At 35.6% G+C, this 13,641-nt stretch overlaps 1 protein-coding gene across 1 annotated transcript; it reads left to right on the top strand.

The window, feature by feature from the left end:
• Window positions 1-1,941: 1,941 nt before the first annotated feature.
• LOC103218935 (translationally-controlled tumor protein-like) lies at window positions 1,942-2,491 on the top strand. The gene has a single exon (XM_037982620.2). The coding sequence runs from the start codon at window positions 1,942-1,944 to the stop codon at window positions 2,458-2,460; it is 519 nt and encodes a 172-aa protein (XP_037838548.1). The 3' UTR covers window positions 2,461-2,491.
• The last annotated feature ends 11,150 nt before the right edge of the window (window positions 2,492-13,641 follow it).

The following is a 13,641-nucleotide window of genomic DNA, read 5'->3' as shown; positions in this document are numbered from 1 at the left end:
GATAGCTTTAATTTTTTGGAATTAGAAAATTCTGAGGCCTGAAGGGAGGGTTGAGCCAAAAAATAGAAGGAGCCTGGATTCCTTAACACGTGGAAGAAAGGTAAGCAAGAAAAACTGTATTTACTATTGTGTAAAACTATTACACAAGACAGAAATGCATTTCTGGCCCGGCATGATGGATCATGCCTGTAATCCCAGCACTTTGGGAGGCCAAGGTGGGCGGATCACGAGGTCAAGAGATCGAGACCATCTGGCCAACATGGTGAAACCCCCTCTACTAAAATACAAAAATTAGTTGGGCGTGGTGGCGCATGCCTGTAGTCCCAGCTACTCAGGAGGCTGAGGATCTCTTGAATCCGAGAGGTGGAGGTTGCAGTGAGCCGAGATCGCGCCACTGCTCTCCAGCCTGGCAACAGAGTGAGACTCCATCTAAAAAACAGAAAAACAAAAACAAAAACAAAAATGCGTTTCTATTTTACTAAGTGTGATGGTTAGTGCTGAGTGTCAATTTGATTGGATCGAAGGATGCAAAGTATTGATCCTGGGTGTGTCTGTGAAGGTGGTGGCAAAGGAGATTAACATTTGAGTCAGTGGGAAAGGCAGAACCACCCTTAATCTGGGTGGGTACCATCTAAATCAGCTGCCAGAGAATATAAAGCAGGCAGAAAAACATGAAAAGGTAGACTGGCTAGGCCTCCCAGACCACATCTTTCTGCAGTGCTGGATGCTTCCTGCCCTCGAACATCAGAATTCAAGTTTTCAGGTTTGAGACTCGGACTGGCTTCCTTGCTCCTCAGCTTGCAGACGGCCTATTGTGGAACCTCATGATTGTGTGAGTTTAATACTCCTTAATAAACTATGAGGTATATATATGTGTGTGTGTGTGTATATATATATACACATATATATATATATTTGTCCTATTAGTTCTGTCCCTCTAGAGAGCCCTGACTAATACACTAAGCCACTAATATTTTAGCACTTGTTAGTTACAGCCCCTAGGATTACTCTAATACAAAAATCATCACACAGTTGACTATTTGGTAAAGGTCGGTGCCTAAATGTCATCTCCTTATAGAAGCCTTCACCAAAAATCTCAACTTATTTTATATCTTCTGTCTCACTCTAACTCAGTACCTCTTTTATTAGTAACTCAAGACTTTCTATTACCTGCTTTTCAAATAAGCTTTTTGGGTATATCTATATATAGCCTCTCTCTACCACCACTAGCATATAAGCTCTATGTTGGCTGGAACTTTTTCCAATGGACTTACTGTTGTAGTCCCCAGTACCCAGAATAGTTTATGAAACATAGGATGTGTTCAATAAATATTGCTTGAGAGAATAATTACTTATAATCCTTTGTCTCTATATTCCAGATATACTCCCAAAGAAAATTGAGTTGGGTACTATTTGTGTTAAAAAATATTATTTCTTCTTTCCTTTCCATACCTGCATTGTCCATTTGTTTTCTTATTTTCTTTCCAAGCCCCGTTCCCTCAACATCTTCATTATGCAGGTATTGGTGAAAATCAACTTTGATAATCACTAGCAGTACTCCATTAGTCACGGGAAATCTGAGAACCATTGAAGTGAAGATTTACTGTATCACGTCTACAAATCACTGAGCACTTTATATGCACTATTTTATTTCAGTACGTCCTACTGTGTATGTGCAATGTAGGTATAAATACCTCCATTTACAAATAACAAAAAATGAGGTTCAGCGTTTATGTACCATGCATAAGTTTACACAGATAGGAAACATTAGAGTGGGATTCAAGTCAAGTTCTGGATGCAAAACCGCTGCTCTAAAAGCACATCATGCTTTTCCGCCCGCTCGCCGGTTCCACTGAATGCTGCTCTGGCTGCACCGTGCTCCCTTGGAGCTTCCGGCTCCTGCTAAGCTAGTGCTGCCATAGTCTCCCTTCAGCCACCATCATGATTATCTACCATGACCTCATCAGCCACGATGAGATATTCTCCTACGTCTACAAGATCCGTGAGATTGCGGACGGGCAGTGCTGGGAGGTGGTGGGGAAAATGGTCAGTAGGATAGAAGGTATCATTGATGACTCGCTCATTGGTGGGAATGTCTCTGCTGAAGGCCCCAAGGGCGAAGGTACCAAAAGCACAGTAATCACTGCTGTCGATATTGTCATGAACCATCACCTGCAGGAAACAAGTTTCATAAAAGAAGCCTACAAGAAGTACAACAAAGATTATAAGAAATCAATCAAAGGCAAACTTGAAGAACAGAGACCAGAAAGAGTAAAACTTTTTATGACAGGGGCTGCAGAACAAATCAAGCACATCCCTGTTAATTTAAAAAACTACGAGTTCTGTATTGGTGAAAACATGAATTCAGATGGCATGGTTGCTCTACTGGACTACCGTGAGGATGGTGTGACCCCACATATGATTTTCTTTAGGGATGGTTTGGAAATGGAAAAATGTTAACAAATTTGGCAATTAGTTTGGATCTATCACCTGTCATAATAACTGGCTTCTAATTGTCATCCACACAACACCAGGACTTAAGACAAATGGGACTGATGCCATCTTGAGCTCTTCATTTATTTTGACCATAATTCATTCAGAGTGGAGGCATTGTTTTTAAGAAAAACATGTTGGCTGGGGAGAGTGACTCACACCTGTAATCCCAACACTTTGGGAGATCGAGGCAGGTGGATCACAAGGTCAAGAGATGGAGACCATCCTGGCCAACATGGTGAAACTGCATCTCTACTAAAAATACGAAAATTAGTGCGAATCTGTAGTCCCAGCTACTCGGGAGGCTGAGGCAGGAGAATTGCTTGAACCCAGGAGGCAAAGGTTTCAGTGAGCCGAGATAGAACTCCAGCCTGGCGACAGAGGGAGACTCGTCTCAAAAAAGAAGAAAGAAAAACAAGTCACGTAGGTTGTCTAAAAGTAAAATGCATTTTAACCCAGTTGAGAGAATGCCTTTTAGTTTAATACATATTTAAACTAAATTCATTCTATAGTGTTCCTGGAGAAGCTAGTGCCTGGTTGTAAGCTACTACTAGAAAGAATAAGACTCATCAATTAACTTCTACAGTGGAAACTACTTCTGGGACTGGAATATACAAAAGAATCAAAGGTTTTGATTGTGAGTTGCAATAAAGGGAAAGACCATGTTCATAGCAGTGCCAACATCTGAAGTGGAGCTTTACACATTTCATCACCGACAATGGAATTAGTTAACTGAAGAGATTACCAAGAGAATAAAAGGAGACTAATTCAGTTGGAAAGAAAAAAAAAAAAAAGCACATCATATATTACCTAAAATAATGTTTGCATTCTGGCTCCCAGTCTTATGTTCCAGCTTACACTGTCTTGTATTATCTATTTTTGTGCTACAAAATATTTTTTGCTTTTTAACTGAAGTATTTTCAATGTAATTTAGATATAATTTTTCCATAGAGAAATGCACAAATCATAAATGTTTTACTAGCATAATCCACACTCTTATCAAAGTGTAAAACATTCCCATCTCTCCATAAATTTCCTTTATGTCATTTCCCATTAATTATGCCTCCCACTATTGCTGAGGCAACCAAAGCTCTGATTGCCTATTCTAGTGCTTCATATAAATAAAAGCATACAAAAGATATTCTTATGTGACTGGTTTTATTTTCACTCAACATATGTTTAGAGGTTTCCTCATGTTGTTGCATGAGGATTTTCTGTTTGTTTGTTTGTGGGTTTTTTAATATACTGATTTGTATTCCCTCATATAAATATATCACAATTTATGTATCCATTCTGTTGTCAAGGAACATATAGATGCCTCACAGTTATGAATAAAACCATTATGAACATTTGTGTTCAAGTCTGTTTGTGGATATATGTTTTTCTTTCTCTTGGGTAAATGCCCAGAAGTATGTATTAGTTTTCTAGGGTTGCTATAACAAATTACTACACACTTCATAGCTTAAAACAATGGAAATTTATTCTTTCTCAGTGGCCAGAAGTCTGAGATCACTTGTTGGCAGAGCAAGTTTCCTTTGAAGTTTCTGGGGAAGAACCCTTCCTTGCCTTTTCACAGCTTGTGGGAGCTCCCATCAATCCTTGACATTTCTTGGATTGTGCTCTACCACTCCAATGCTGGCTTCCATCTTCAAGTGGCCTTCTTTTCGATGTCTTTATTTCCAAATCTTACCTTTCCTTTCCCTCATAAAGACACCAATCAATGAATTTAGAGCCAATTCTAAACCCAGAGTCCTTTCATTTAAAGATCTTTAACTAAAAACATCTGCAAATATTCTATTTTTAAATTAGGTAGCAGTCTGAGGTTCCAGATGAACATAAATTTGGGGGGAAACACTGCTGACTATAGTAAAATTGGTGCACATAGGTTACATGTCTGTTTTTTTCTGTTTCTTTGTTTTGTTTTGAGACAGAGTCTTACTCCATCCTCCAGGCTGAAGTGCAGTGGCACGATCTCAGCTCACTGTAACCTGCACCTCCTGAGTTCAAGCAATTCTTGTGCCTCAGCCTCCCAAGTAGCTGGAATTACAGGTGTGCCATCATGCCCAGCTAATTTTTGTATTTTTAGTAGAGACAGGGTTTTACCATGTTGGCCAGGCTGGTCTCGAACTCCAGACCTCAAGTGTTCTGCCTGCCTTGGCCTTGGCCTCCCAAAATGCTGGGATAACAGGTGTGAGCCACCACACCCAGCCTAAATCGTTTTCTAACGTATTCGTAACGTATGATTTTATTCCCAAAAGCATACATGAGAGTCAAGTTATTCCACCTTTTGTATTTGATGTTGTCTTAAAGTTTTAAAATAATAACAGTGAATGGCAGTGGCATCTCATTGTAGTTTCAATTCTTGGCAGTTTGTGGTCTGTCTATTCATTTTCTTAGTAGTTTCTTGAGAAACGGAATTTTTAAATTTCAATGAAGTCTATACTTTTGTTTTCTTTTATAGTTTGTGTGTTCTGTGTTCTGCCTAAAATTGTTCATTCCAAGTGTATTAGTTATCTATTACTATGTGACTGCACCAAAGCTTATCATCTTTAAAAAGCCATATTTATTATCCCACAGTTTACATTTATTAAAATGAATTTATTATAACTAACAGGAAGTATTTATTATACAAATTTTCTTAGGGTCAAAGACCCTTAGCACAGCTCAATTCTTGTTGTTGCTGTTGTTGTTTAACAAGGCTGCCTTCCAGTGGTCTGATGGGGCTGCCATCATTTCAAGGGTCAGCTAAGGAAGGATTCACATCCAAGCTCAGGCATGTGGATATTAGCAGGACTCAGCTCCTCATGGTCTGGTGGACTGAGGGCCTCAGTCTGTGGCCTCTCTATGTGACACCTCAAAACATAGCTGCTTGTTTCAGCAGATGTCACAAGCAAGACAAGTGAAACAGAATATTATACTCCTTTGTAATCTAATCTTGGATGTGGTAGTATTCTATTTATTCGAAGTCAGTCACTTGATTCAATCCACTCTCAAGAACAGGTAACCTAAGGTTATGAATACCAGAAGATGGGAATTATTGGGAGCCATTTTAGAAGATGGCTTTCACATAAAATTTTAAAAGATGATCTCCTATTTGTTTTTCTGCTACTTCCTATATAGTTTTATATTTTACATGTAGGTCCATGATGCCATGAAGTATTGTTTGCATATTATGTGAGGTAGCTATCAAAATTTATTTTACCCATATGCATGTCCAGTTACTCTCGTGCAATTTGTTAAAAATATTTTTCCCATTGAATTGTTTGGTAACTTAGTCAAAGCTCTTGGTCTACAAATATAAATTTAGATATATTTCTGGAATGTATTGCTTTCCAATATCAAGCTGCATTGATTAATGGAGTTTTATAGTAAGACACAAAAACAGTTTGAGTCTCCCAAGATAGTTCTTTTCCAAAATTGTCTTGGATAGCCTAAGTGATTTGAATTTCCATATATTTTTAAATTAAGTTGTTAATGTCAACAAAAACATACACTGATATTTTTATTAAAATTGTCTTAAATCTATAGACAATTCCAAGAGAACTGCTGTATTTAAAATATTGAACCTTCCAGTAGTATACGTAGTATATCTCTTCATTTATGTGGTCTTACTTGATTTCTGTCATCATTTTTTTTTAATTTTTGTGTAAAGCATTTTTAATTATATTTATTTCAATTTTTATGGTTTTTAATGCTATTGTAAATGGTATTTCTAATATTTTCCAATTGTTCATTGAGCTGCATCTCATTATATAATGTTTCAGTGGTTGTTCTAAGAGTGATGATATGCCTCTTTAAGTTATCCCAATATTTTATCCAAAATAATTCAATATATTTAGAGTTAATAATGAATTATTTTGGATAAAATAAAGAAGACTGTAAACAATATGCATCCATGCCTAACCCCAATGCTTATAACTATCATCACATATATTAAATTTTAAAACTTCATAAAAACAAAAAAGTTATAGTTTACTTTAAATAGTAAGGCATTTTTCTTCCATAAATTTATAGAAGAACTCTATGTATGTGTATATTTGTATGTGTTTATATTTATTTTCATATTTACTATTTCTACTGCTTTTCATTTCCTCCTGTACATCTGAGTTGCTATCTGTTAACATTTCCCTTCAGACATAAGGTTTTTCTTTAATTTGCAGTAGGGAATATCTGCCGACAGCTGGTCATGTCAGTTTTGTTTATTTGAAAATACTTTATTTTACCTTGCTTTTTAAAGGATAGTTTTTATGTATGTAAATTTTTGACTCCTTATTTCATTGCTTTAAATGTGTTATTCCAATGTTCTCTGATCTTTATAATTATTAATATTGGCTATTAATCATAGTGTTGTTCCTTATAAGGAATATATATTTTTTCAGATTATTCCAGGTTTTCTCTTTATCTTCAGACTTTAGTGTTTTGGCTTTGACTTGATGCAAAGGTGTTTTCTTAGAGTTTATCCTATTTGATGTTTGTCGAGCTTCTTGAACTTGCATGTTAATGTTTTTCAAACACAACTGGAATATATTTATCTATTATTTCTACTAAGATTTTTCTTTAATATTTTCTCCACTTGACCCCACAATCCTATTACTGAGCATATGCCCAAAGGAATATAAATCTCTCTATTATAAAGACACACGCAAACGTATGTTTAGTGCAGCACTATTCACAATAGCAAAGACATGAAATCTTTGACCATCAATGATAGACTGGATAAAAGAAAATGTAGTACATATACACCATGGAATACTATGCAGCCATAAAAAAAAATGAGATTATGTCCTTTCCAGGGATATAGATGGAGCTGGAGGCCATTATCCTTAGCAAACTAACACAGAAACAGAACACTACCACATGTTCTCACTGCTAAGTGGGAGCTAAACGATGAGAACATATGGATATATAGAGGAGAGCAACAGACACTGGGGCCTTTCGGAGGCTGAAAGGTGAGTGTAGGGAGAGGATCAGGAAAAATAACTAATGGGTACTAAGCTTCATACCTGAGTGATGAAATATTCTGTGCAACAAACTCTCATAACACAAGTTTCCCTATGTAACAAACCTGCACTTGTACTCTTGAACTTAAATATTTTAAGTTTGAAAATATATATTTTTTTCCCTATTATTCCAATAATGAAAATGTTACTAATTTTTACTCAAGTTCACAAGTCCTTTTCTTCTGATAGACACAATGTGTTCACAAACTCATTCAGTAAATAATTTTGGCCACATTTTAGCTGTAAAATTTTTATTAAGTTAGCTTTAATTCTTAGAATACTTATATGTTTACACACTGATACAAAACCATATTTTTCTTTACGTATTTTTAGTAATTTTTGTAGTTATTTGTTGCATCAATCTAATCTCTGATCTCAATCACACTCTTTTTTTTATTGACTGAATTCTTATTTTCATGGAAATGTGTCACACTGTCCAGAATCTTTTTGTGTCTAATACTTTGGGTTGAAAACTAAACTGGACATTATATAAAATAAATCATAGTGCGTCTGAATTCTTTTAGTTTCTTCTGAGGATTCTTGTTGCTTTTGTTTTAATAGAATTAATATCACAAAACTTAAACTGCAAATTTTGTCTCCGCCATTATTGCACTTGATGATGTCTCTGTTCTGTTCATGTAGCTTCCAACTGCTCCTTATCTTCCCCCAATCTCTAAGATCCTCACGTGGACCTGAATTATTTGACTATTGGCCAAAAGTTTGATTTTTAAAACACCTGTTCAGAGGTGCTCCCCTTCTCTGTGATTCCCATGCTTCTAGAGAAGCCAGGTTATCTCAAACTCTGTCCTCTGATATTATAAGCCCATAAAGCTTCAGCTTTCTGTCTTGACTATTTAAGTTTTTTATATATATAATTAGCACTCAGCAACTTAATCATTATGTCCATTGTTATGGTTTTATTTGTGTTTCTCCTCCTTCAGCTCTGTTGGTCTACATGGATACATGGTTTCATATATTTTTACAACATTTAGAAATTTTAAGCTATTTTTAATGCTTCTTTTCCATTTTCTTCCATTTCCTTCTGGTACTCCAATTATACTTTTGTTACATTTCTCGATGTTGCCCCAGAGTTTGCTGAGGGTCTGTTAATTTATTTCAGTCATTTTTCTCTTTGCATTTTATTTTGTTTGGTTTCAACTGAAATATCTTCAATTTTTTAATATAATATCCAAATTTTTTTAAGCTTACCTTGTGATTTTTTCATTTTACATATGTTTATCAACTTTAGATATTTCCCCCTTGGTCTTTAAATTTATTTGGTTTTACTTTTCATTGTATTTATGTTTCCTTTAAGTCCTTGCAGATATTTATAATGTGTGCTTTGAGACCTCATTTACTAATCTTATCATCTCTAGTATTTCTTGCTTTGTTGCTACTGACTGATTTATGCTGGATTTTGTTGTTTTCCTTTAACCAATGTGGATTTTTTTAAGAAAGTTGGCAATTTACTGGTTTTAAGTTTTGCTAGCATGTCTACATGTTTCACAGGGTCTTCTGTCTCCAAGTATCATAGACAAGTAAAATAAACTTACATTTCTCTACAATTGTTTTCATCTTATATATCTGTGGTGTTTGATATAAAGCCAATATTTTCCCACCAAACAACTTTAATTCAGGGTAGTTTATTTCTACTCTAAAGTTTTGGGCTTTCTGGGTTCTTAAAGAATGTTCCAGGTACTCATAATACTTCCTCCTTTTTGTGTGTAACCAGAACTTGGGTGCTTCCCAAATGTTTGTGAACTCCGAGAGTTGTTTGACTCATAAGTAGTTGTTCTATCACCAATGACTGTTCCTTGCCCAATCTCCTACATTCTAATCCTGCACATTTAGAGACTGATATTTAGCAATAGACTGAGGGAGACTCTATGCAAATTCTTGAGTACTCTTCACTTTGATAATTTGCCCTACATATGTCAGCCACTTTAGCTTCTCCAAATTCATTCCTGTGTGTTCATCTCAATAAGACTACTAAACTGTGCCTCTTTTATGCTACAGCTGGGGAAATGACTTTCGGTAGAAAACTGAAGCAATCATTTAACTCCCTTGAGTTTCTCTTTTTCGCAGAGATCAGAATTCTGTCCAATGTCTGAAGACATTTCATACATTTTATCCAGTTCTCTATTTTTGCTTTAAGAGACTCAGTCCAGTACCAGTTACTCTATCTTGACTAAAGGTAGAGTCGTCAATGCATTTGTTTTGTTTTTTTCTTTTCTTTTTTAGACAGAGTTTTGCTCTTGTTGCCCAGGCTGGCTTGCAATGGTGTGACCTCAGCTCACTGAAACCTCCACATCCCGAGTTCAAGCAATTCTCCTGCCTCAGCCTCCCAAGTACTGGAATTACAGGCACCCGCCACCATGCCCGGCTAATTTTTTTGTATTTTTAGTACAGACAGGTTTTCACTATGTTGGCCAAGCTGGCCTCGAACTCCCGACCTCCGGTGATCCTCCTGCCTCCGCCTCCCAAAGTGCTGGGATTACAGGCATGAGCCACCGTGCCTGGCACATTTTTTTAAAAGGATGTATATTTCTGATTACTGTAGAGTTTAAACAACTGACACAGGGACCATATTCCTTTTACTATAGATATTCTGTAGAATTCAAGAGTTCTTAGCAAAACAGAAAATGATCAAAAACTAAGATCCTCTGCCTCTCACTTATACTTCAGGAAAACAGCTAGGTAAGCACAACTGGTGAGTTTTTTTAACGGTAGGCAGTCAGTTTACATCAATATTCAGAAATTAAGGAAAAAAGTCTATGTTCACATTTGTTTTTGTAACCAAGTAGTCCATTTATTTAACCAATGACTTTAGCTTTTCAGTTTATTGCTTATAATCTTATAAAAGATTAAAATGTTCAAGTAATTTTCTTTCAAATGCAATCACTAGAGTTGATATTTTAAGTGTCCATCAGTTTGGATAGAGTGATAGGTAGTTAAACAGGATGTTTTTATTGTCTCTTGGAGAAATGTAATTTATCCATGTTTTTCTTTTATTTTAGGGTCATTCAAAGTCACACTTACTAGTAACAAATAAGACATTTTGTTAAAAACTTTATTTCACAGGATCTTACATCTTCAGATACTATAGGCAAGTAAAATAAACTTATCTTTCCCTAAAATTGTTGTTTTTATCTTATATCTCCATGGTGTTTGATATTAAGCCAAGATTTTTCCCATCAAACAAGGGGAACTATCTTGCAAATGAAAGTGTTCAGTAATAACATACACTTGGATAGATGTCACTGAAAAAATATATATATTCTAACATTCTGAGAAAGGTTCAAGTTTAAGTTTTGACTTTGCACTTGAATTGTTGTATGATATCAGGTTAATTACTTAACCTTTAGAGGTTCACCGTTTCCATTTTTGAAATAAACACCTCACAAGATGAATTGAAGATAAAGTAATATAATAAAGAAAACCATAAAGTGATATATAATAGGAGGAATCATCATCTGTCTTATTTTGAGTTTCCCAGAAGACTCTGAGATAACTGTGTCCTCATGAGTGACTTTCCAGAACAATCTAGTAGGGTAATAGGAAATTAGGACAGAACAGAAGAGGATGCAAAGCAATTGAGTGATTTCAAGGAGGAAGGCTTGAGGGAAGTCCCTGGGGAAAGCTCTTTAGTAACTTATTATCAGAATTTGTGTACTTGTGGCCAAGGAGCTAGGCGTTGAAACTCCTACAACAGAGAGTCATTGGCTAAGAACAATCACAGGCAGATAAAGACTGTCTAATACTTTTGAGTATCTGCACCTTCTAAGCAAGTGCTGTGATAATGCAACAGTCATCCTCAAAGTTAGTCACAGGTGCTCACTGTTAGAAATGAATGACTCAAAAGACAGAGCAGGGCACACAGGACCTGCATAAAGGATCCAAGGAGAGCTTGGTAGAGTATTGACGGTATCTGTTACATCACATTTTGTCCTTTGTCTTATTCAACATCGACTTCATTGTCTTTTTGATGTCATCATGTAGTCAAAATCTTTGTAGCATCTTTGGCTTTTAAATTCTATCTACATTTATTTTGTGTTTTGATAATACAGAATAAAGTTTTGAGTCTTATTTGTGGATATGTGGAATATGAGAATCAGAAAGCTAACTGCTTACATTAAATAAACGAAAGTTTGTGGAGATTCCAAACATTCAAGCATGTCTCTTAACAATCAGCCCATAGCATTCTCTCTTTTTCCTAATTCAGTCGTTTTTATCTATTTAGTTATTTTTATATCTCTTAAATAAGAATAGGATCTTCTCATTTGCTTCCAAACTAGACATCATAGCTCTTTCTTAAAACATTCTACTGTTCATAAGCATGGTGTGTATGTGTGTGTGTGTTTATTTTTCAGTTCTCCAAGAGATTTTCCTAGACATATATAAAGAATATTATTTCCATATATATGTGCATGTGCATTTATATATATACATGTATACATTGTATGTACTTATGTTTATATATTCACATGTATACAGTGTATATACATATAAATATAATCTTAGTTCATCCAGGCTGATATAACAAAATGCTTTAGACTGGATAATTTATAAATTATAGAAGTTTATTTCTCACAGTTTTGGAGGCTGGGAAGTTCACTGTCAAGTTGAGTAGATTAGCTGTCTGGTGAAGGCTCACACTATGCTTCATACATGGTGCCTCTTACTGTGTTCTCACATGGCAGAAGGGGCAAACAACTCTCTTGCACCTCTTTTTTAAGTTGACTAATCCCATTCATGAAGGCTGTGCCCTCATAACTTAGTCACCCTCCAATGGCCCCACTGCTTAATACTATCATGTTGGCAATTAAGACACCTGTAATCCTAGCTACTGAGGGGTCTGAGGTGGGAGGATTGCTTGAGCCCCAGAGTTCAAGGCTGCAGGGAGCTACATTGGCACCACGGCACTACAGCCTGGGTAAGAGAGTGAGACGGTGTCTCTAAAACATTAATTAATTGGATATTTCTAGAAATAGAATTAAGTAAAATTTCAGAGTTCTTGATTACATTTCATGGAACATATATTTGAGATATGATGATCTGATCGCATTTGGATTAACTGTTGTACCATATCCAAAATTAAATAACTACTTGGTTTGTATCTTATTATTTAATAAAGGTTACTGATAGTTTGTGAATTCTGTAAATCCCATTTAGGAATGTCATTATTTTCATTAATTTTTGCTTTTCACATCCAACCTTGAAAGCCTATAGAAAGGAAAATGTATTTGTTTTTCAATAATTCAGTAAATCTCTAGTTTATCAAGAATTGTTGATACAATGTGTCACATTCTAAGAAAGGGATCCAGTCATATTTAATAAAGAGAAGGGTCACTGATTATTTAAATGTCATTTAAAAGAGGCTAGTCTTTCTTCCCTCATGTGTCCATCAAGATGTGTAAAATGCCACAAAGTCTCCATGAAAGTCCTATATTATTTTTCTTAAGCTGGCTGGTACATATTCATGCACTGTCTTAGTGTATTCAGGCTGCTATAACAAAATACCATAAACTGGGTAACTTATAAACAATGGAAACTTATTGCCCACAGTTTTGGGGGCTGCAAAGTCCATGATCAAGTTTTCAGCAGATTCAGTGTCTGGTGAGAGTCCACTTTCTAGTGTCTTCTTGCCATGTCCTCACATGGTAGAACAATGAATATGCTTTCACGGTCTATTTTATGAGAAAATGAATCCCATTCCTGAAGGCTCTGCTTTAGTGACCTAATCACCTCCCAAAGGTTGTACCTCCTGAAACCATCACCTTGAAGGGTAGAATTTTCAACATGTGAACTTTGAGGTCGATACAAGCATTCAGTTCATAACACGTACTTTTTGTCTTTGATAAATTTCCAGAAGTGCATGTTTGGGTTTTAACTTAAGAGAAGGGAGAATCCCTCGAGTCTGGTGCATTTCAAATTTTAGCATTTAAGTTAAAGTATCTGCCATTTCACAGATTGTTGTAATCATTTTCATTGGCATTTTAGGTAGGAGATTGACAAGTAATTAAAAGTACTTTGTATTTCATTTGCCATTATCTTTTATGTGTTTATCATTTGGGGAATCCTTTGAACAAACAGAGAATAAATAAAATTAGGATGCAACTATTTATTTGTCCTATAACCATAACATCAT

This window comes from Chlorocebus sabaeus, chromosome 12, assembly GCF_047675955.1.
Source record: "Chlorocebus sabaeus isolate Y175 chromosome 12, mChlSab1.0.hap1, whole genome shotgun sequence".
NCBI classification, from domain to species: domain Eukaryota; kingdom Metazoa; phylum Chordata; class Mammalia; order Primates; family Cercopithecidae; genus Chlorocebus; species Chlorocebus sabaeus.
The sequence above is the reverse complement of the archived record's forward strand: the minus strand, read 5'-3'. Positions and strand labels throughout refer to the sequence as shown.